The sequence below is a fragment of the Triticum aestivum genome, chromosome 2D, assembly GCF_018294505.1.
Source record: "Triticum aestivum cultivar Chinese Spring chromosome 2D, IWGSC CS RefSeq v2.1, whole genome shotgun sequence".
NCBI classification, from domain to species: domain Eukaryota; kingdom Viridiplantae; phylum Streptophyta; class Magnoliopsida; order Poales; family Poaceae; genus Triticum; species Triticum aestivum.
This window is the reverse complement of record NC_057799.1, coordinates 113,361,138-113,385,766: the sequence shown is the minus strand read 5'-3', so window position 1 is coordinate 113,385,766 and position 24,629 is coordinate 113,361,138. Positions and strand designations below refer to the sequence as shown.

Genomic DNA, 24,629 nt, shown 5'->3' with positions numbered 1-24,629 from the left:
GCCGATGAGGTGAAAATCTGGTGTGCTAATCTCGGCATTAAGCTCGATTACGCCTCTGTCTACCACCCGCAAATAAACGGTCAAGTCGAACAAGCCAATGGTCTTATTATGAGCGGCATCAAGCCTAGACAAGTGCGGTCTTTGAAAGAATCAGACAAGCACTGGGTTGAGGAGCTCGACTCCGTACTCTGGGGGCTGCGGACCACGCCTAACCGTACTACCGGATACACACCTTTCGTCATGGTGTATGGCGCAGAGGCTGTGTTGCCCTGCAATATTATTCACGACTCGCCTCGAGGGCGTATGTACAAAGAGAGAGAAGCCGAGCTTGATCGGCAGGACAGCCTAGATGCCCTAGAGGAGGAGCGCGACGTCGCCAAAGCCCGTTCAGCATTTTACCAACAGCAGGCTCGAAGATATCAAAGTAGAGAAGTATGGGCCAAGACTTACAGCGTTGGCGAACACATTCTACGCCTGCCGAAAAAGAAAAAGGACAAACTCAAGCCCAAATGGGAGGGTCCCTTCATCATTGACGAAGTTCTCACCGGAGGAGCGTACTGTCTGCGTGATGCATCAGACAATCGCCTAGAGCCGAACCCCTGGAACGCGACCAGACTCCGAAGATTCTATGCCTAGCGCCGAACTCTTCGTTCATCTCCTTCTCCCCTGTAGTTTCCATTATTTTTTCTCTCTTTTCCATTTTTCTTTTTTTCTTTTGCTTTAAAGCTCTCGTACGGCTAGACCGTACACCTCTGACGTATACATCTTCAAATATGTACGTCCATTATACCTGGGGGCTTCTTGGACAGAAGCTTGTTATTATTCTTTGGGCATCAAGCTCTTCACATATGCGTTTTTTCCCATATGTACCTTTTCTTTGCCATTATATGCATCGATATGACTTAAGTTTTGGCCAAGCTGGGTTGCCTGGCTCCTGTGCTTATGCCCTACGTTCCCGTTAGTTTGGCTAGGGCATAAAGGGAGCACCTCTGCGATTGTTACTGCCGGGTCATCCGGATGTGTACCTCAGACTGGGTGAAGCCGAAAGCTAGCGTTCTTAAGGGAATATTCGGTCGGTGAATTAAAGATGTTTCTGCATTCACACTATTGTGACCCCCCAGAGGTGATATATACTGCGATTCCCCAATCACAGTTCGGATATGCACATTAACGCATGCACACCCAGGGAAAGGAACCCTTAACAGAACTATTCTCTCTGGAAGATGTTTCTTACAATCTTAATGTAATATAACATAACTAGCCGGATACAACTTGTCTGTTCAAGAAACTATGACCCCTACGCCTAGTTTCCACGCATACCCCGGTCTATTCGGCCGCTCCGGTATTCGGAAACACTCCGCACCTTCGGGTCCGGAGGTTGAAGTGAAAAGGTCTGCCATGACAAATGTTTTACAATTCAGCTAGAGTTACATATGTCAAAGAAAGTACATAGTCACTTGGACTCAAAAACTTCCTCCTCTACACCATCCAACAGGCGGTCTAACTTGCAATCCTGTTGGGAATATCTAGCAGCCACCTCTGCTTGATCATATACTAAACTAACAGGAATTTCTTCCCCATTTGACTCTAGCGGTCCGACCCGGGCCATGTGATTTGGATCCAACTTGGTATACCGCGTTTTCACCATGGCCCAGGCCTCTCGCGCACCCTCCCGGCAGGGATATCTTCCATAGTCGGATATGCCGCCGGCTCCCTTGAACAGCTCTACAAGCTCCTCCATACTCCCTGGAGGGGAGGCGGATGGCCATAAGGCCTTGGCTACACTCCGCATTGTCTGCCGAGCTTGCTCGTGCAATTGCGACAGCCCTTGCAGAAGATTATTTGATGATCCGGACACCTCCTCTTCGGGATGGCCTGTCAACATACCTGCAATCATAGCTATATCAGCTACTCTTATCCCCAAACTGTTATAAGGCAAATTCGGCCACGTACTGAATATGCCGCCTCGCAGCTTTTTATTCTCCTTCACGGAGTCGGCTAGCTGGGCCCGCACATCTTTCAGTTCTTCGCCCAGTTTGATGTTTGAATCCTGGAGTTTGTTTTTCTCCTCTCTGACTCGGGTCAGAACACGCCCGCTTGCGGCATATAGTCTTTTTGCCTCTTTCTCTCCCGCTTGAGCGGTTTTCAACTTCTCTTCCAGTTGATCTGATGATCCTATTATGAGATAAGCAACAGTATTAGCACAGCTGGTATATAATTGTTATTCCTCGATGGAGGGGAACATTACCAGATGATGCCTTCTTGGACTTTTTCAGTTCGGCGGTAGCAGCATTTAGCTGTGTCCGACACTGCTCCAGCTCTTGAGCTAGCAGGTTGTTCTTCTCCATAAGAACCTGGTTATACAACGATCCTTAAATCACTTGTGCCAACTGCTTTCAGTCTCGGGGGCTACTAGCATGTGGTTACCCTATTCGGACAAAAGAAACCTTACCTGCACATCCGTTAAATGCTACTTTGTGGCTCTGCCCAGCCCATCTCGAGCAGCTCGGATGTATGCATCAGCCGAGCTGAAGGCATCAAACGCATCTTTTGAGAAGCCAAGGTCCCGTAAAATGGCCCTCCGGCGCCGATGATTCATGGCGCTCTCCACTTCCGAGTTGGTGACGGACATATCTTCTGAGTCCTCGGCCGAAGAACAGTCCGGTGTCATTCCCGTATCGGCCCCCGTCTCTCCGGCAGGGTTTGCACCCCGGATGTTGGGAGTACGACCAGCCAAATTCCCGGACATAGTTCGGCGAACCTTTTTCCTGATACAGGACAAACATAACAGTCACAGTTGGATGTGACTACTAAAGCATACTTTCAAATCCGTACCTCTTTCACGAAGGCCCGGCCGTGTCTTCACCGGCCTTCCTTTTAGAGGCCTTGCTCGGCACAGGAGCCGCTCTCTTTGGAGTCGCCCCCCGGGGTAGCATGACATGCCGAACGCCTCCCCTTTGGAGCATGAGACAGTGCGGTGGGTGAGGCAGTGCAAGGAAACTCTTTCGGAGGGGATTTCTCCTGATGACTTACGTGGGAAGCAGGAAGAAGACCAGGGTAATCGGCGATAATGGCCACTTCCGTGCCATCGTAGCTCGCCCGGTAAAACACCCCTTCCGCAAGTACCACGAATATATCCGGGTCCTCTTAAAACCCAGGATCAAGCTCCCGGTTGTGGTTCTCTGGCTATGGGGCGGGGCTGTGAAGCCCCTCGGTGATCTTTTGCCAATGCTGTTATAAATAGACGGATTAAGAATTCATTAAATATGACTTGGAGAGCGGAATGAGTAAAAGCAGAGGGGTCAGGACTTACCCAGCTGGGAGGGTCATACATAGAGTACCCATCTTTGCGCTTGATGCAAAGGAATTCTTCATCCTCCCCTTTAAACAGCCCGGCCAGTATCTTGGCCAGAGCGGCGGGGGTGTCCGGACCTTTCTGACCACAGCGGGAGGCGTCGTCCTCCCCATTATAGTGCCACATTGGAAGCCCTCTGTATTGAAGTGGCTGAACCCCTCGCGCTATTGAGGTCGCCATTACCTCAACCATTGTTAATCCGGACTAGGCGAGCGTCTTTATCTTGCTCATGAGCTGACCAACTTCCGCACTGTCATCCTCTTCAAGACTCCGGGGATGCCAACTGTGGCGTTTCTTTAGCGAAACACTTGCAAATTTGGGAAGGCCCTTCCGAACTGGGTCAGGAAGTGCGACGTCCTCAATATAGAACCATTCGGAAGGCCATTCTACAGATGCCTTCCTTGGTGTGCCGGACAGGTATCCGGTATCGGCGATGCGCCATACTTCGGCTCCGCCCACTTCAAATATTGACCCCTCGTGGTTGCGCGGAACAAGACAGAACAACTTTCTCCACAGTTCAAAATGAGCCTCTATACCCAGAAATAGTTCGCATAAAGCGACATAACCCGCAATGTGCAGGATAGAGGCGGGAGTAAAGTTGTGCAGTTGGAGGCCATAATATTCCAGAAGCCCTCAGAGGAACGGATGAATTGGAAATCCGACGCCTCTTAACAGATAAGGGACGAAACACACTCGCTCCCCCCTGGATTTATTGGGGAAGTCATCCGCCTGGGTCTCGCCATTAAAGGAGGCCAGCCCCGCTCGAACAGGGACCAAATCTGCAGGGGGAAGAAATCCCTGCGTTTGCAACTTCGCCAATTGACTGTGGGACACAGAGCACCTCTCCCACTCGCCTTTCTCTGGGTCGGAACGGGAGGAGGAGCTGGGAATGCTAGCCATGTTGGGATGGTCTTTCCTAGCAATCTCTGAGGATTTTCTCCACGTCGTGCCGAATGGATCTAAGATCCAATCTCTTTAAATAGACGCTCTTTCTTGCATGGCCGGGGTGTTATTTGCAAAAATTCCCCGATCTTCCACATTCGTTTGACACGTGGAAGCTGAAGTCATCGATGCACAAAAGCCGAGGGGTGCGACATTGAATTAAAAGCCGAATACATTACTTGGAAGTCATCGGAGGAGGAACCCGCCTTGCAATGCCGAAGACAATCTGCGCGGCGAACACCTCGTCATTGAAGCCTGATTCGGGGCTACTGAGGGAGTCCTGGACTAAGGGGTACTCGAGCGTCCGGCCTGTTACCATGGGCCGGACTGATGGGCTGTGAAGATACGAAGACCGAAGACTGCACCCGTGTCCGGATAGGACTCTTCTTAGCGTGGAAGGCAAGCTTGGCGACCAAATATGTAGATTCCTTTCTTTGTAACCGACCTTGTGTAACCCTAGATCCTCCCGGTGTCTATATAAACCAGAGGACTTAGTCCAGAGGGGGAGATTCATAACCATAGTCATACAAGCTAGACCTCTAGGGTTTAGCCACTACGATCACATGGTTGATCAACTCTTGTAATACTCATATTCATCAAGATCAATCAAGCAGGAAGTAGGGTATTACCTCCATAGAGAGGGCCCGAACCTGGGTAAACATTGTGTCCCATGTCTCCTGTTACCATCCACCTTAGACGCACAGTTCGGGACCCCCTACCCGAGATCCGCCAGTTTTGACACCGACAGGGAGTCATGCAGTGGCTTTTGTGTTCATGAGTCATGAAGATGAAGGGCTCCAACACACAATCACCTTTTGCTACATATAGAGAACATCATCAGCTGCCTGCCTGGAGTATATACTTGGGTTGAAATGATTTTGCACATTATGGTCCGTTAGCAGAAGTGATCGATTGCAAACATGATGTGCCCAGCTAATGGTTCCATAGTGCGGCATGTGAAGGTTATTGGTTTGGTGCTGGAGTTGTGACGCCCCCGATTCAATCGTACACTAATCATGCACGCAAACGTGTACGATCAAGACCAGGGACTCACGGGAAGATATCACAACACAACTCTAAAAACATAAATAAGTCATACAAGCATCATAATACAAGCCAGGGGCCTCGAGGGCTCGAATATAAGTGCTTGATCATAGACGAGTCAGCTAAAGCAACAATATCTGAGTACAGACATAAGTTAAACAAGTTTGCCTTAAGAAGGCTAGCACAAACTGGGATACAGATCAAAAGAGGAACAGGCCTCCTGCCTGGGATCCTCCTAAACTACTCCTGGTCGTCGGCGGTCTCCACGTAGTAGTAGGTACCTCCGGTGTAGTAGGAGTAGTCATCGACGGTGGCGTCTGGCTCCTGGACTCCAGCATCTGGTTGCGACAACCAGGAAGAAAGGAAAAGGGGAAAGGGGGAGCAAAGCAACCGTGAGTACTCATCCAAAGTACTCGCAAGCAAGGATCTACACTACTTATGCATGGGTATCTGTGTAAAGGGGCAATATCGGTGGACTGAACTACAGAATGCCAAAATAAGAGGGGGATAGCTAGTCGTGTCGAAGACTACGCTTCTGGCAGCCTCCATCTTGCAGCATGTAGAAGAGAGTAGATGGTAAGTTCACCAAGTATCATCGCATAGCATAATCCTACCCGGCGATCATCCCCTCGTTGCCCAGTGTGAGAGCTGTCACCGGGTTATCTCTGGCACTTGGAAGGGTGTGTTTTATTAAGTATCCGGTTCTAGTTGTCATAAGGTCAAGGTACAACTCCAAGTCATCCTGTTACCGAAGATCACGGCTATTTGAATAGATAAACTTCCCTGCAGGGGTGCACCACATTACCCAACACGCTCGATCCTCTTTGGCCGGACACACTTTCCTGGGTCATGCCCGGCCTTGGAAGATCAACACGTCGCAGCCCCAACTAGGCACAACAGAGAGGTCAGCACGCCGGTCTACATCCTATGGCGCAAGTGTCTGGGCCCATCGCCCATTGCACACCTGCACGTTGTGAACCCGGCCGGAAGCAGACCTAGACTCCCTAATACAAGAGCAGGCGTTCCAATCCAATCCGGTGCACGCCGCTCAGTCGCTGACGTCAAGAAGGCTTCGGCTGATACCACGACGTCGAGTGCCCATAACTATTCCGGTGTAGTTGGTTAGTGCGTATAGGCCAGTGGCCAGACTCAGATCAAATACTAAGATCTTGTTAAGCGTGTTATTTTGAAGTAACCGCGAACGCCGACCAGGGCCAGGCCACCTCTCACCTAGGTGGTCTCAACCTGCCCTGTCGCTCCGCCACAAAGTAGTAGTCGGGGCCGTCAGGAACTCAGGCCCACCTCTACCGGGATGGAGCCACCTGTCCTTTCAGCCCCCACATCGAAATCACTTGCGGGTACTCTACGAGCTGACCCGACTTTAGTCACCACATGTATCATATAATATGTATGTATGTATACACCCGTGATCACCTCCCGAGTGATCACGGCCTGGTAGTATAGCATGGCAGACAGACAAGAATGTAGGGCCACTGATGGAATACTAGCATCCTATACTAAGCATTTAGGATTGCAGGTAAGGGTAACAACTGTAGCAACAATGACAGGCTATGCATTAGAATAGGATTAATCGAAAGCAGTAACATGCTACACTACTCTAATGCAAGCAGTAGAGAGAAGGAATAGGCGATATCTGGTGATCAAAGGGGGGCTTGCCTGGAAGCTCTGGCAAGAAGAAGGGGTCGTCGTCGATGTAGTCGATCACAGGGGTATCGGCAACGGTCTCGAGGTCTACCGGAAAGAAGTAACGGAGGGGAACACAGTAAAAAACAGAGCAATCAAAGCATCACAAAGTATAACATGGCAATATGTAGTGCTAGGGGTGATCTAACGCAGGTATAGGTGATACCGGCGAAGGGGGAAAAACATCCGAGAAAGTATTCCCGGTGTTTCGCGTTTTCGGACAGATGAACCGGAGGGAGAAAGTTGCTGGTTTGCTATGCTAGGGATGTGTGACGGACGAATGGGCTATGTATCCGGATTCGTCTCGTCGTTCTGAGCAACTTCCATGTACAAAGTATTTTCATCCGAGTTATGGTTTATTTTCTATGATTTATCAAAGTTTTATGCATTTTTGAAATTTATTTAATTATTTAAATCAACATTATCTAGAATAGTATGTGATGACATCAGCATGACGTATGCGTGATGTCAGCAGTCAATAGTGTGGTTGACTGGAGTCAAACCTGACATGTGGGTCCAGTGGGACCCACCTGTCATAGACTAACAAGTTAATTTGGGTTTAATTAAGCAGGATTAATTAAGTTAATTAATTAACAAATTAATTATTATTTATTTATTTTTATTTTATTTATCTTTTATTTTTTATAAAAAATGTTCCAGGGCGGGGCCCACGTGCCATAGGCACAGGGGCCTATCGGGCGCTGCTTAGCGGGCACAGGCGCTGGGCTAACCGGGGCTTCGCCCCGGAGGTGCAGGCGCGTGCGCCGGGCGCCGGAGCGCGCGGCCAGGGGGAAGCAGTGGGCGGCGCCAGCGGGGGCCTGCGCGCGCGCGGGAGCGCTGGGGGGCAGCGCCGCGAGCGAGAGGGGGGCTACGGGCGCGCGGGCAGGCAAGGCGTCGCGGTCACGGTTATGGGTGCGCGGGGCTAGCGCCGGCCGAGCGCGATGAGGACGACGGCGGGCGCGAGCGTGCGGGGGAAGACAGCAAGGAGGGGGTGCGCTCACGGGGGGTTTGTAGGGCACGGGGCCGCGGTGCTCGAGGTGGGTGACGGGGACGTGGTCGACGGCGAAGAGGAAGACGAGGCGACTCCGGCGAGCGGCTTGAGGAGGAGACGAGGAGGCGAGATCCAGCGGGGGAAGGTCCGGCGAGGTCGCTCCGGCGACGGCGGGGTCCAGCGTCGTCGGAGGCGGTGACGGTGAGCGCCGGCGACGGTGTTGGGGCGCCATGCCCGAACCCGTTCGGGCAGAGGAGGTGCGAGGAGCGAGGGGTGTGGGGGTTTCGCCCCGATCCAGATTGGATCGGGAGGGGGAGAGGGTGTGGCGGCATGGGGGAAAGTGGGGGGTGTCGGTGGCTAGGGTTTCGGCACCAGGGGGTTATGGGAGTGGGGATGGGCCGGTCCGGCATGGGCTGGCCGGCTGTTGGCTAGTTGGGCCACCTGGCCCAGGGGAGAAGGGGGTTTCTTTTCTTCTTTCTTTTGTTTTTGTTTTATTTTCTAATTTTGTTGTCTTTACATTTATTTAATTGTTTTACCTACTATTTTAATTACTTAAGTGCATTTAAACCTTTTATAAAATGTGGTTTTTTCATCATAATTACCTATGCATTATTTGACACAATCCGAACAATTTAGTTTTAATATTTGAAAACTTTTGTTGTTTGCCTTTATTTTGAATTTGAATTCGAACCGGTCTTCGAACTAACGCGAGATTATCAACAGTAACCGTTGTGACGTGGCGTCATTAAGGAGGGATTACTGTAGCCTTATTATCCGGGCGTCACAATTCTCCTCCACTACAAGAAATCTCGTCCCGAGATTTAAGAGGGGGAGTAAGGGAGAAAGGTCTAGTTACGAAATTATAACAAATCTTCCCGGTCTTGGTTGATCTTCTCGAAGAGATCGATCCATTATTGATGTCTTCATTCCTCTGCTTGAGGTCGTCATGATGAAGTTGTCATCCTTTCTTCGGGGTCTTCATTGTACTTACGAATAGGTAAGGGGCAGCTTGGCAACAATAGGATGCTATAAGGGTTAATCATCTGGGGGTTATCCCAAGAATGAGCACATGATTATCTCTCGAGTTGAACCAATAAAACACATCGAGAGGAAAGTAAGAAGGTACAATAAGAAGTATCAAACGGATAGACAATCGTTCGACGTCTTGAAACAAAGTGTGAAAGGGGTCCAGAGCAACGAGAATAAGTATTGCATCTGATACCAGAATAGATCATTTGGAAGGTGGCTCATGAATTACATACGAAATCAAGCGTGAGGAATAACTTTGGCAATAGGGCTGTACAGGAGAGTCAGGTTTTGATCCTGTAGAACTGTGGGTTATGGGCCCACCATGTGGGTTAAAAGAAGGAAGGGCGTTCACATCTTACATGGTCATGATAGCAAGGCATGCCAGAGAATAACCGGTCAGTTATGTTGGCTGCATCGTTGGTACCAAGGGCGAAGGACGAAGAGAACAATTTTCCTGCTCGTTGAAACGAGGCGGGCCAATAGGCAAAGTTCTCGTCCATCGGTGGTTACCAAAATGTCATCAACAATAGTAACACGGTCTTACTAACAAGGTTGTACACCACGGTGTTTACATAAGCAGGGAGGTATTACTGCTTATGTCATATAGATCACAGAAAGGTTAAATAAAACAATGGAAAGGAAATTATGTTTATCAGATTTAACAAAACAATGGAAGGGAAAATGTGCTTAAACATATTTCAGGGGTATACCCTTCCCAAGGACAAGCAGAGCATGATATCCATGACAGGATAGAATGTAGAAAACTCTTTAGGTAGGGGAGAGAATTTTCATGACATTACCCATACAACGGTGTTAGGATAATTGAGCAAGAAACAATTAGCATTGGGATAAGTGTTCTTGTTGAAAATCGGAGTACCACAGACATGCTTCGAGATAGCATTGATATGGTCTTCAAGCAAAGGTCGGACTTGGATACAAAAAGGATTCATCAGGAACAACATATAGAATAAGTCTTTCAATTTCCTCATGGAAGAATGGTTAACCTTGCTAAAAAGGAAACTATAACAAAAGGTCCTCTGGCTAGGGGTGCTAAGCAAAGACACCACCTTACTGGGTTATGTAGAGACCAATGTTATAACTCTTGGAAATATGTCCCAACCATCATATCTGACTGAGATTCAGATCTGATTGGTGTCAGGATACCTCAGACATCAAGATGCCTGAGAAGAAAAGGTGCAACACAATTTGACGAGATGCCATTGTGAGATTCTCGGAAATGATCTAGGGAAGTGAGTTCTGAAACCAGAGTTCATCATTAAATCAAGGAGAGGATGAGGGGGTGGCTGATGAACTAAACGACAATTCATCGAGATTTCCAAAAGATGGATTTCCACAATCATGTGAACAAAGAGATAACATTTGTCAGATCAAATGATATAAGGAGGTATGCTCGAGGAAAACATACCCAGTTAAACATTGGTTGAAAGGTGCACCCGAAATATGGACTTAGGTAGCATGATTAATGTTAGAATGGTGATTCGATAACCAATGGTCTAAGAATGAAATATCGACCATTAACTTCAAACAATAGAGTTGCTAGAAGTTTTGAATTCACACATCATAGTCCAGTTGTCGGTATTCCGATTAGAAACAACAGGGAGGGACCAAGGAATGAACGGAGATGGAGAGAAGTAATAATATATCAAGAATTCTCAAGAGGTGGAGAAATTCTCACGACATTCTTGACATAACAGATGTTAATACTCCAAGGTAAAGAAGAACAAATGTTGGATAGCAATGAACTCAAGGTATAACCCAAAACACGAACAAGTTTGTGTCCGAGGGAAGGCAATAAAGTGGTCGATGACAACACAAATCATCGAGGGCGAGCATGGAATTTCTCATCATGAATTCAATTGATATCTCGGAAGAAGTTAAAATGTTGACGATGATCACGACACACTTGTCGAGAGGTTTCTTGAAGATGTAATCAATCATCGATGACATGGAGTCAAAGGAATGATGAAGCGAAAGGTTATTGGAACCATGGGCACGGCACAAACTCGAAATCAAGCTTGTTGTTCAAGGCGAAATGATATGATGAGGAAAAATCAATGTAAGCTTATCTCATCGTCGAAAGTTGTGCTCCAGGATTAAGAATCAGGTAGCACAAATAAAATCAGCACGATAATGATATAGCCAATCAGGCTAAGAATGACGTGATTGGGTACAAACTCGTAAGCAAAGAAGATTGCTAAGAATTGTTGAATCGCAGAGCGGACTCTCGGTGTCCTTGAGAGTTTAACAACTCAGAACCCGGGAAAACTGGAATCGGTGAGAATGTAGTACTTGATGAAGAACTCATAAGAAGCTATACAGTTCTGTGATAATCTCGAGATACTAGGGGGTAATACTCAATGACAGATCAAAGTAGAGGTTGGACTGGGGTATTGCTCCGCAGCAGACAAGTGCTTAAACTTGCACGAGAAATGGTATTTAAAGGAGAACATGGTTGGAACCACGATTGCAAAAGGATCAATTCACAGATACTAGCTGATATTATATCAAGGAAATAGTTATTATTACAAGAAGCTTCCATGATAGGATCTACATCGTGTCCATGGGCATGAACACAAAGTTCAAGGTCGACTCCCACTTCTCCAATGCATAACCTTTCATTCACTTCTCATTTTTTGAAGAAGTTGTAATGTTTAAATTTTATCTAGCAAAACACCAGAAGAGTATGACTCGTGATAGCTCTTGGGTTTACCCCGGATCAGGGAAGGCATAGGTTCAACCCTTAGGGGCATCCTGGGAACATATACCACAAGCTTCAATAGTAAATAACATAAGCTCGATAGTAGAGCATGGGTGACAAAAGGAGAGGATACAATTTATCGAAGGCATTATGTATCACGGAAAGATCTTCTCGAGGTTTTTTTTATACGAAGGACACTGTCGGATGATATTACAACAAAGGATCCGACGGTCCATAGCGGAGCTGATGTGAGTATCGGCACACAACCAGAGGAAGAAACAATGCGAAGGCATTGGATTATAGAAGCAACTGACTAATTCAAAGCTCACATGAAAAGGAATTATGATTTCCAAATCAAAGGATCAGAAGCAAACGCTCTGATTAAGGATGGATAAGTTGAGTAAGCTTAGGGGTAAAACCATCAACAATTTGATTGGTCGAGATCCAACTCATGTTTAAAATGATGTCTGAGCCGGAAGGATGAATTCTAATTGCGACTGATGATTGCGAACATCCGCATCATATTGAATCAACGGTCTCAAAATGCTAGTGCAAAGGATGTCAATGAATAATGCTAGGCATTTGGATTTAACCATAATGCAGGCAGACAAGAATTTCTAGAGCCATAGGCTGCAGAGGATTCTCGAAAGATCGGATAATATTTCGAAGAATTTTGTGAAACACCTGAACAACTGCGGAGAAATAAATCCTCGGTAAGTGTGAGGATTAATTTGTAGGTGTGTTCAGGCAACAAGGAACTGCAAGGCAGTAGGCACAAAGGATTATCGAAACAACGACAAGTAGTTCGGGGTATCTTGTAATAACAAGACCAACTGGGGATGAATGTAAGAATGACAACTGCATGTAGTGATCCATAAGGGTTAACAGTGGAAGGGGAATTGCAAACGCGATGAACACAAGTTCTCGGGTTAACAGCGGAGAGTATCTTCAGGGTCTTCTGGTGCAGCAGACGATCACCGGTAATAAGGTGCTCTCCGGGTGAAAGTGATAACGGGTTCCTAATGTTAGATTTAGCAAAATTCATTTTAACCCGAATAGAAGAGAGATCAGAGTCCTAGAGTATAGACGAGGAATAAAAGATCCTAATACCACCCAATGGCGACATGGGCCCGTAAGCCACACAGCCATGTTAGTAAAAGTTTTGCAATGACTAGACTCGACTTCGGCCAAGGAGATTTGAAGGGGATTCCTACAGGCAGTCGGCTCTGATACCAACTTGTGACGCCCCCGATTCAATCGTACACTAATCATGCACGCAAACGTGTATGATCAAGATCAGGAACTCACAGGAAGATATCACAACACAACTCTAAAAACATAAATAAGTCATACAAGCATCATAATACAAGCCAGGGGCCTCGAGGGCTCGAATACAAGTGCTCGATGATAGACGAGTCAGCGGAAGCAACAATATCTGAGTACAGACATAAGTTAAACAAGTTTGCCTTAAGAAGGCTAGCACAAACTAGGATACAGATCGAAAGAGGCACAGGCCTCCTGCCTGGGATCCTCCTAAACTACTCCTGGTCGTCGGCGGTCTCCACGTAGTAGTAGGCACCACCGGTGTAGTAGGAGACGTCGTCGACGGTGGCGTCTGGCTCCTGGGCGCCAGCATCTGGTTGCGACAACCAGGAAGAAAAGAAAAGGGGAAAAGGGGGAGCAAAGCAACCGTGAGTACTCATCCAAAGTACTCGCAAGCAAGGATCTACACTACTTATGCATGGGTATCTGTGTAAAGGGGCAATATCGGTGGACTGAACTGCAGAATGCCAGAATAAGAGGGGGATAGCTAGTCCTGTCGAAGACTACGCTTCTGGCAGCCTCCGTCTTGCAGCATGTAGAAGAGAGTAGATGGTAAGTTCACCAAGTATCATCGCATAGCATAATCCTACCCGGCGATCCTCCCCTCGTCGCCTTGTGTGAGAGCGGTCACCGGGTTATATCTGGCACTTGGAAGGGTGTGTTTTATTAAGTATCCGGTTCTAGTTGTCATAAGGTCAAGGTACAACTCCAAGTCGTCCTGTTACCGAAGATCACGGCTATTCGAATAGATAAACTTCCCTGCAGGGGTGCACCACATTACCCAACACGCTCGATCCCCTTTGGCCGGACACACTTTCCTGGGTCATGCCCGGCCTCGGAAGATCAACACGTCGCAGCCCCACCTAGGCACAACAGAGAGGTCAGCACGCCGGTCTAAATCCTATGGCGCAGGTGTCTGGGCCCATTGCCCATTGCACACCTGCACGTTGCGAACGCGGCCGGAAGCAGACCTAGCCTCCCTAATACAAGAGCAGGCGTTCCAATCCAATCCGGCGCGCGTCGCTCAGTCGCTGACGTCAAGAAGGCTTCGGCTGATACCATGACGTCGAGTGCCCATAACTGTTCCCGCGTAGTTGGTTAGTGCGTATAGGCCAGTGGCCAGACTCAGATCAAATACCAAGATCTCATTAAGCGTGTTATTTTGAAGTAACACGAACGCCGAGCAGGGCCAGGCCCACCTCTCACCTAGGTGGTCTCAACCTGCCCTGTCGCTCCACCACAAAGTAATAGTCGGGGGCCGTCAGGAACTCAGGCCCACCTCTATCGGGATGGAACCACCTGTCCTTTCAGCCCCCACATCGAAATCACTTGCGGGTACTCTACGAGCTGACCCGACTTTAGTCACCACATGTATCATATAATATGTATGTATGTATATGCCCGAGTGATCACGGCCCGGTAGTATAGCATGGAAGATGGACAAGAATGTAGGGCCACTGATGGAATACTAGCATCCTATACTAAGCATTTAGGATTGCAGGTCAGGGTAACAACTGTAGCAACAATGACAGGCTATGCAGTAGAATAGGATTAATCGAAAGCAGTAACATGCTACACTACTCTAATGCAAGCAGTAGAGAGAAGGAATAGGCGATATCTGGTGATCAAAGGGGTGGCTTGCCTAGAAGCTCTGGCAAGAAGAAGGGGTCGTTGTCGATGTACTCGATCACAGGGGTATCGGCAACGGTCTCGAGGTCTACCGGAAAGAAGTAACGGAGGGGAACACAATAAATAACAGAGCAATCAAAGCATCACAAAGTATTACATGGCAATACGTAGTGCTAGGGGTGATCTAACGCAGGGATAGGTGATATCGGCGAAGGGGGGAAAACATCGGAGAAAGTATTCCCGGTGTTTCGCGTTTTCGGACAGATGAACCGGAGGGGGAAATTTGCCGGTTCGCTATGCTAGAGATGTGTGGCGGACAAACGGGCTATGTATCCGGATTCGTCTCATCGTTCTGAGCAACTTTCATGTACAATGTCTTTTCATCCGAGTTATGGTTTATTTTCTATGATTTATCAAAGTTTTATGCATTTTTTAAATTTATTTAATTATTTAAATCAACATTATCCAGAATAGTATGTGATGACGTCAGCATGACGTATGTGTGATGTCAGCAGTCAATAGTGTGGTTGACTGGAGTCAAACCTGACATGTGGGTCCAGTGGGACCCACCTGTCATAGACTAACATGTTAATTAGGGTTTAATTATGCAGGATTAATTAAGTTTAATTAAACTATATTAATTAATTAATTAACATATTATTTATTTATTTATTTTTATTTCATTTTATCTTTTATTTTTTATAAAAAAAAGTTCCAGGGCGGGGCCCACGTGCCATAGGCACAGGGGCCTATCGGGCGCTGCTTAGCGGGCACAGGCGCTGGGCTAATCGGGGCTTCGCCCCGAAGGTGCAGGCGCGTGCGCCGGAGCGCGCGGCCAGGGGGAAGCAGCGGGCGGCGCCGGCGGAGGGCTGCGCGCGCGGGGGAGCGCTGGGGGGCAGCGCCGCGAGCGAGAGGGGGGTTGCGGGCGCGCGGGCAGGCAAGGCCATCGGAGCGCCGGCGAGGCCGGGCCACGCGCGTGGCAAGCGGGCGACAGAGGCGACGGCCGCGCAGGGCGGCAGCAGAGCGCCAAGGGCAGTGCGGGGCGCGGGCAGCGGTAGGGCGAGGCCACTCGCGAGCGCAGGCGTGCGCGAGCGAGGCGCGTGCGGGACGGCGCGAGGGAGTAACGGGGCGCAACGGAGAGCGGGTGCGGTGAAGGCGAGCAAGGCGAGGCAGGCGGCGTGCGCGCGCGATGGCGCTGCGGGGGCAGGGGCGCGTCACGGGGCGTCGCGGTCGCGGTTATGGGCGCGCGGGGCTAGCGGTGGCCGAGCGCGACGAGGACGGCGGCGGGCACGAGCGTGCGGGGGAAGACAGCGAGGAGGGGGCGCTCACAGGGGGGTTTCTAGGGCACGGGGTAGCGGTGCTCGAGGTGGGTGACGGGGACGCGGTCGACGGCGAAGAGGAAGACGAGGCGACTCCGGCGAGCGGCTTGAGGAGGAGACGAGGAGGCGAGATCCGGCGGGGGAAGGTCCAGCGAGGTCGCTCCGGCGACGGCGGGGTCCAGCGGCATCGGAGGCGGTGACGGTGAGCGCCGGCGACGAGGTTGGGGCGCCGTGCCCGAACCCGTTCGAGCAGAGGGGGTGCAAGGAGCGAGGGGTGTGGGGGTTTCGCCCCGATCCAGATTGGATCGGGAGGGGAAGAGGGAGTGGCGGCGTGGGGAAAAGTGGGGGGTGTCGGTGGCTAGGGTTTCGGCACCAGGGGGTTAAGGGAGTGGGGATGGTCGGTCCGGCATGGGCTGGCCGGCTGTTGGCTAGTTGGGCCACCTGGCCCAGGGGAGAAGGGGGTTTCTTTTCTTCTTTCTTTTGTTTTTGTTTTATTTTCTAATTTTGTTGTCTTTACATTTATTTAATTGTTTTACCTACTATTTTAATTACTTAAGTGCATTTAAACCTTTTATAAAATGTGGTTTTTTCATCATAATTACCTATGCATTATTTGACACAATCCGAACAATTTAGTTTTAATATTTGAAAACTTTTGTTGTTTGCCTTTATTTTGAATTTGAATTCGAACCGGTCTTCGAACTAACGCGAGATTATCAACAGTAACCGTTGTGACGTGGCGTCATTAAGGAGGGATTACTGTAGCCTTATTATCCGGGCGTCACAGGAGTTGTCTTTGCAAGAAAGAAAGGAAAAAAAGTTGGAGCTGGACCAAAAATAATCTTTAAATAAAAAAATTAAAGGGAGTTGATATTCTTGGTTTCGTCCCGCTTCGTTTGCTCCCGGTTCAATTAATTTCACGTACGCTATTTGGTTTCATTACTTGCCACCCGTTTTGGCCCAACGGAGGAAGCCCACCTGACTGCGCATTGTGGCTCACGTCCGGAGAGCTGGCAAAAAATAAAATAGCCGATGGCAGGGTTCGATCTCATAACCCGCCAACCGGGCACGCACAGTTTGTTGAACTGACCCAGCTAAAGATATGAGAGAATTTTTTTTTCCGTTGCAACGCACAGGCCTTTTTGCTAGTAATCTTTAAAGAAATTAAGTTTTTGATGGCTGGTATCCGGACATTTAACTAGACGCACGTAAAGGAACCTGATGATCAGAGCAGCATAGTACAGCATTTTCAGAACTCGAATTAAACAACCTCATAATACATCAATATACTAGAGTAGTAGCTCTGAAGGAAGTTCAGAGGTTCAGGGACTGCTCACTATAGCGATCAGGAATTTACATAAAATTAGCCAAGGACAAGATAAATGCTGCTAGCCACGTCTTACTTATACTAACTGATACCCATCATCTGGTGAGGTCTACGGAAGTACAGTAATTTCAGTATCTTATACCGTCGTTCTCCCGGAGGTGAAGGGAGGGACACAGCACCTTGACTCACGTTACAGGGCGTGGAGGCACATCGGCCGCAGCAGCAGCACGACCCGACGCCACCAGCCGCCCAATGCTCGGAGATCGGCGCGGGCCAGCCAGACACCCAGCCGGAACCCGAGCAACAAGACGGACGCCGTAACCACCCCGAGCATGAAGCCGAAGGCGAAGAGCTCCATGTCCATGGATGACCGATCCTAGGCTCCTAGCTCGCCCGGGGCGGAAAAATGGTGGCTACGGGATGAGCTACGGAGGTGAACGGGCGTGGAGTCAGAGCTAGAGGCAAGAGCTCCGCGTTGCGTTCAAGGAGGAACCGGCGAGGTAAAGAGCCCCCCATGCTCTGCGTCAGGAGGAAGCGACGAGGTAAAAGCTAGCGCCACCCTCCCCTCCCCATCCGGGAAGAACCGACACGGTGAGGACTCCGGTGCCGGGGAAGATGGCCGAAACCGGAAACAAAGCGAGCTCCTCTGCTTTCCTTTCCTTGGACGGTGAGGGAGACGGGGGAGGGAGGGGGTACAGGCTACAGCCTAACACATACTAGGAGTAGCATGCAATGCCAGATTGCTTTGTTGACTGACCGGGCGGGGAGACCTACGCGGCAATGAGTGACGAACAAGGGAGGGACTCGTGATTCCCATCCAAACAGCAATGGCGTATCTGCAAACTTGTTAACTGACCGGGCGGAGATCACCGCCCCTGTTTTATGCACCGAGAACATCATCACTCATCACCAGTTACATCTTAATCAAAAGTCCGAAAGGACATGCAATTCACACCGGAGAACTACAAGAACAATAATTTGAATACTATAGTAAAGAGACGGTTAAATTGTTCGTGCAGGCGCTGTGCTGGTTAGCAACTTGTAACAAAGAATTGGCGCCCACGGCAGCTTATTCAACTTCAATCAGTAGTGCGCGGCCTTGGTATGCCCCCAGGTGTGCCGGACGGCGCCGGCGACGTCGTAGAACGCGAGGCGCGCGTCCGTGGCGGTCAGGCGCAGCGACATGAATCCCTGCCCGTCGTGGAAGAACTCCACCTTGTCGGCGCCCGGCGCGTAGACGCCGCCCCACGCCTTGGACCCGCCGCCGCTCGTCAGGTACTGCAGAGGGCTGCACGCAAAGCGAACCAAACATGGCTCCGTGATCAGAGTTCAGAGACGAACGAAAGGGAGGGAAACGAGAGAAATCTTGCGTGTTTGGTTACAGTCGATGTGAGCCTGAGCTGACCTGTCGCTGCTGCTGATCTGCTCGAGGCAGTGGTCATGGCCGTTGACGTAGAGGTCGACGCCATTGGCCTTGGAAAAAAAAAGGTAAGAGAATATCCAAGAACATCGTCGCGTGTGTGCTCAGTCGGTAGCTAAGCCCAAGTATGACGACGAGCTGGGTATGTGGTACCTTGAGCATCGGGAGGAGAAGCTGCACGAGCTCTTCGGTGTCGCCATGCTTGCCGGCGGTCCGGATGGGGTGGTGCCCGACGACGATCTTCCACGGCGCCCTCGACTGCCTCAGCAAAGCCTCCACGTCCTGCAGGAGAGGTTCACACCAAATGAGCACGAACTCTGGAATTAAATGGAAATATGACTGGATCGATTAGTAGTAGTCGTATGATTTTCACTTTCAGTGAGATTTCGATGAAATTCACTGGATTTCATTAATTTCGGTGGAGACTGAAATATCTATGTTTCGGCCATTTGGTTAAATTCAAGTAGTAGGAGTACATAGGAATTCAAATAGTTCTAAATTATTTTTCAAACATTTGGTTAAATTCAAGTGAATACTTCGGTTTTTTTTCTCAAAATGCTGAAATTCGCCGAATATCTGTGATTTCGGTTGCTGCTGAAATTGTCATGCAACTGAAATTGAAAACCTTACCTTGAGAAGATTTGTGATGTAGGTGTCGCGAGGAGCAACTCCTCTCCAGTCGTACGTGCTGTTCCCGGGGTTGGTCCAGTACTTGAGGACGAAGGGCGTCGTGTCCACGAAGAAGAAGTCCGCAATCTCTTCAGTGTTGCCAAGAGAGCGAATCGTAAAATGAAGTGTAAGACACGGATCATTTTCGATCTCAACATTCGATTGGTAACAAACAATGGATCCACCCACCCACCTGCGTTTAGAATGAAGGACTTGATGCAGATCCACCGGCGGTCGACCTTCGCGAGGACAGGGCTGGTCTGCGCCAGGGCGTCGCCCCGGTAGTCATGGTTGCCAAGAACTGCAATTTGCGTAGAGTTATACTATATTTTAGCAGCATTGCAATTGCATCAACAAGTGATAGTTAGTTATCCCAGGGAAAATAATGTTGACATAATTAGGCGTGTCAGGCTCAGTCTCGCAGTGTGCATCATCGGCCTCGGCTGATTGATCACCTGTGTACCAAGGCTTCTGGAGGCTCTTGGCAGTGTAGATGCCGGTGAAGGAGTCCTCGAAGGCCATGTCGTTGACGCCGGTTAGGCCATCGCTGTAGAAGTTGTCGCCGGTGGAGATGACGAAGTCGGCGTCCATCTTCTCCGCTACCACCCCCATCTACAAGTGCAACAACTTCAGCTCGCCAGATATTCTTTGCCCGAAAGAAAGATCATTCTGAGATCATATTCACCCAGCCAGTCTACCCAGCAGACAAGCAATTTTGGTTAATCAACTCAAAATTAGATACTAGCGATTTTTGTAGATAATGATTACTTATCTTTTAATAACCAGCATGTGCTTAATGACTGTCTGTCATGATTGATCACGCCTCACCGTGCATGCAAAGCATCATGTTAAACGCATAAAAGATGAAAATACTGTTAGTCTATTGTCCAGTGAGTTGTATACCATGCCACTATGTTTTAAGCTCTTCCAAAGGGTGTTCCACCCTGCCACCCCAAGCATAAGATTTCCACAACCACGGCACATGATTATATCCAAGATAGCGCGACATAAAAATTAAGATCAACTTTGTCGCCGTTAGCACTTGTGAGTTTTGACATATCAACATTAGCCTTCCATCTGACGCTGGATTAAGATCGATATTTTTGTATGGCAAATGGTGTGACCGATCGAGAAGGCAAGCCATATGGGTGTGGCATGCTGCCATGTAGATCGATCAGTACGTACCTGGGTGGCGACCCGGGACTGGTTGAACTCCCCACGCCTTCCCCAGTCGCCGACGGCAAGGATGGACAGCGACCCATCCGCCTTGGGCGAGTGCTCCAGCCGCGGCAGCTCGGCCACCGCCGGCGCGGCGGCAACGGCAACAACAACGACGAGGAGGAGCACAATTGGACCCATGGCAGGCAGAGCTCCTGGAAGTAGGCGACTGACTGACTCGTACTCCACGATGATCAGTGGGGGCGCCTATTTATAGCCGATTGGCGGAGGAAGGAAAGGAGAGTGGCACGCGCAAACCACCAACCATATATGCGATGGCTGTTGCGGGTGGGTCGCTGCGAGCGAGAAGAGAATGGCGTGACCAATGCGGAGCATTGGCGATTTGTTTAAGACAGTGTCCCTGATCAACATCTAGCTCTTTCTCTCCTTGTTTCCCTCCACGCTCACACACACCGGTCTCATGATCTCGATCTGGATCTGGCATCGAACTGCACCCTCGTGCAGATTAGCTTGCTGCCCATAGTGGACACGTGACACGGTGATCATGAGCTCAACTAGAGACCAATATATAGTTGGAAATCATGAGACTGGTGAGTGTGAGCGTGTACAATTAACATTCAAGAGCTCGAATGCTTACCGAGCAGCCAAATTTATCCTTTGCCAACCCGCAAAAGAAAAAATCCTTTGCCGGCAACAACATGGGAGAGCTGTGGAGCTCAAACTCGAGGCAATGCATCCTAGAGAACTTTTCGGAGTTCAAGACTGTTAGAGTAGTCATTATGGTATACGACTTCTAGTCCAAGTCAGTTTTGTATCCCTACCCCAAGTCGGTTTGTACCCTCTTATATATTCTTGTATGCCGCACCAAATCATCAATAAGCAATAGTTTTATTCAGCTTTCATGGTATCAGATACCGGTCCCAGGGTTTAGGGTATGGCTCCGCCAACGCCATCGCCGCCGCCCGGCTACTTCGAGCGCCGGGCCGCACTCATCGCCAAGGCTGCCAACGCCGCGGCCGCTTCTCTCTCGGCCCTCACCATAGCTCCACAAAACTACCCTGCACCCATCCTCGCCGCACCAATATCTCTTGCTGACACAATCTCCGACGTCAGCCCCTACATCCCCATAGTTCTTGATCTCGCCGCCCACAACTACTACCATTGGAGACATCTCTTCGATCTCCACCTCGGCCGCTGCAACCTGCGCTCGCATGTCGCCGCCAACTGTCTTCCCCGCCCCGACGATCCGCAATGGTTGAAAGACGATCTCGCGATCGTCCAGTGGTTCTACACCCGCATCACCACCGAGATCTTCAACATGCTCGATCACGACGGCGCCACCGCTGCCAACATCTGGCACTCCCTCCGTCAGCTCTTCCAAAGCAACACCGACGCTCGGAAAAACGCTCTCCACACCGAGCTTCGCAATATGGTGCAAGGAGACGCCCCGGTGAACCTGTTCTGCCAGCGCGTTAAGACCATTGGTGATGAGCTCCGCGAACTCGGCGATACAGTTAGCGACTCACAGCTAATCAATATCGTCGTCGTCGGCCTCAGCGAAGACTTTGACAAGCAAGCCTCGTTCATACCGATGATACGGCCCCCTCCTACCTTCGCTGAAGTTCGTTCCTTGCTACAACTCGCGGCGGAAACACAAGCTCGCAAGGACTCTCGCCCCAAGGTCTTTCATGCTGCGGCTCGTCCTCCTCTGTCGTCTACACCAGCGCCGCCTTCCAGGCCGGCTCCTGCCGCCGGGCCGTCCGCATCGTCATCTGTTCAACCGCCCCCAGGCTGGCGTCCTAGTCCGAACTACCGCGGCAAAAACCCTATCTACAGGCCGCCGTCGACTCGTTCGGTTCCGCCTACGACATCACCAGCACCGAGTCCTGCACCACCCACCAGTGCTCCATCTGCGGTTGCATGGCGGCCTCCTCATGATCCTTGGACGGGGCTTGTTCAAGCATGGCCCATGCCCTGGTCCGCTCCGTCCACCCTCGGTGCTCCGCCGGCATACTCAGGTGCCTGGCAACCCGGCCTTCGGCCGCCTACTGGTGCTCCCGGGGTTCTCAACCCCCGACAGCCGGCCAATGCCTATCACGCCGCCCCGACGTATGCTCCTTATGGTCATTACACCACCGACGGCGGCGCCTACTACACACCTCAGCCGGCCCTGCTCCCGACGCCACCCCCACCACAGCCGGCCAATGCCTACTACACTCCCCAGCCGGCCCTACTGCCTTCACCATCGTATCCGCCGGCACTGCTTCCGACGCCACCCTCACCTGCGACGCCGAGCTGGGATCAAGCTGCCTTTCTCCAGGCCATGAATAACTTTGCTGCACAAGGAAACTCAGGTACGGATTGGATCTTTGATTCAGGGGCCTCTAGTCATATGTCTGCATCTAGTAATTGGTTATCTTCTTGCACTAAATCTCCTTTCCCTTCCATTATCCTTGGAGATGGATCATCTATTCCTATATATTGTGTTGGTCAGGCTCAACTTCCCTCTTCCACCAAACCTCTTTTACTTCGCGATGTTCTAGTTGCACCCGCCCTCATTAAAAATCTTATCTCTGTTCGCCAATTTACTTGCGACAATCTAGTTTCGGCTGAATTTGACCCTTTTGGTTTATCTGTGAAGGATTACCTGACCAAGGCCGAGATCGCTCGCTTCAATAGCTCCGGTGATCTTTATTCTCTTAATGGAGTTCCTGCCGCCACCCCTCCAACATCCATGCTGGCCTCCGTCGATCTCTGGCATCGTCGCTTGGGCCATCCCAACCCCGCCGTCTTAGCTTCTATGCTTAGTGAATTTACCATACCATGTAATAGGGACTCTCATAATTCTGTGTTTTGCGAGTCTTGTCAATTAGGCAAACATGTGCGTCTTCCCTTTAGTTCCTCTAGTTCTTGTAGCACTTATCCCTTTGAATTAATACATTGTGATTTATGGACCTCTCCCATTGCAAGTGTTTCGGGTTTTAAATACTACCTTGTTATCCTAGATGATTTCACCCACTTTGTCTGGACTTTTCCTCTACGCAACAAATCCGAGGTCCATTCTCTTTTCCTTAATTTTCAACGCTATGTGTCTGTTCACTTCTTCCTCCCAATTCGCTTTATCCAATGTGACAATGGTCGCGAGTTTGATAACATTAAAAATCGTACTTTCTTCTTACAACATGGCATCCTGCTTAGGTTCTCATGTCCCTACACCTCCCCTCAAAATGGTAAAGCAGAACGCTCTCTTCGCACCCTCAATGATATAGTTCGCACTCTCCTCATTCAATCATCTATGCCTCCCAAGTTTTGGGCTGAAGCCCTACACATGGCCACCTTCCTTCTAAATATTCGACCTTCTAAAACTAAACCCAACACTACTCCCTATTATTCCCTCTTTCTTTCCCACCCCGACTACTCCGCGGTTCGTGTTTTCGGCTGTCTCTGTTTTCCCAATGCCTACGCCACTTCTGCAAATAAATTGTCACCACGCTCTATCCCATGTGCTTTTCTCGGCTTCTCTGACGAGCACAAAGGCTATCGCTGTCTCGACCTTCACACCGGACACGTTCATGTCTCTCGTCATGTCACGTTTGCTGAGCACATTTTTCCTTTCTCACAACGCACTACTACACCATCCAACACCCCTAGCTCCGCAAACACCCCCTCTCCCCGTCCTTTCCAACTATATACTCCCCTACCTGCCGAACACAACTTATCACCACCACCATTAACACCCACCATAGCCAATCCCAACCATACACTCACCCCACCCGAGACGTCCCCAACACCCCCGACCCCTGCTCCCTCCCCAACACCCCCGGCCCCTACTCCCACTCCACCACCCAGCCCTACTCCTTCGTCCGACTCTTCCGCTGCGCCGGACTCACCAGTACCCACCTTACCCCCTCGTGCTATTCCTACAGCAGCCCCGATTAATGATCATCGCATGCGTACTAGGGCCAAATCAGGATTTCAT

The 24,629-nt window shown here is 49.8% G+C and overlaps 1 protein-coding gene across 1 annotated transcript; it reads right to left on the bottom strand.

Annotated features, from left to right (window-relative positions):
* Window positions 1–18,276: 18,276 nt before the first annotated feature.
* On the bottom strand, window positions 18,277–20,994 carry LOC123048987 (purple acid phosphatase 3-like). The gene is made up of 7 exons (XM_044471999.1): window positions 20,657–20,994; window positions 19,927–20,083; window positions 19,665–19,772; window positions 19,433–19,560; window positions 18,956–19,084; window positions 18,788–18,855; window positions 18,277–18,670 (listed from the first exon to the last, which is right to left on the bottom strand). Exons 1-7 carry the CDS (start codon window positions 20,828–20,830, stop codon window positions 18,466–18,468), a joined length of 969 nt encoding a protein of 322 aa, XP_044327934.1. The 5' UTR covers window positions 20,831–20,994; the 3' UTR covers window positions 18,277–18,465.
* Between the last annotated feature and the right edge of the window lie 3,635 nt (window positions 20,995–24,629).

Bases quoted from the DNA above. Each gene is read 5' to 3' on its own strand.
- LOC123048987 (XM_044471999.1), bottom strand. From the start codon at position 20,830: ATGGGTCCAATTGTGCTCCTCCTCGTCGTTGTTGTTGCCGTTGCCGCC. The intron at 20,084-20,656 runs GTACGTACTGAT...TTGCACTTGTAG, and splicing joins AGTCCCGGGTCGCCACCCAG to ATGGGGGTGGTAGCGGAGAA. The intron at 18,856-18,955 runs GTACCACATACC...TTTTTTTCCAAG, and splicing joins TTCTCCTCCCGATGCTCAAG to GCCAATGGCGTCGACCTCTA.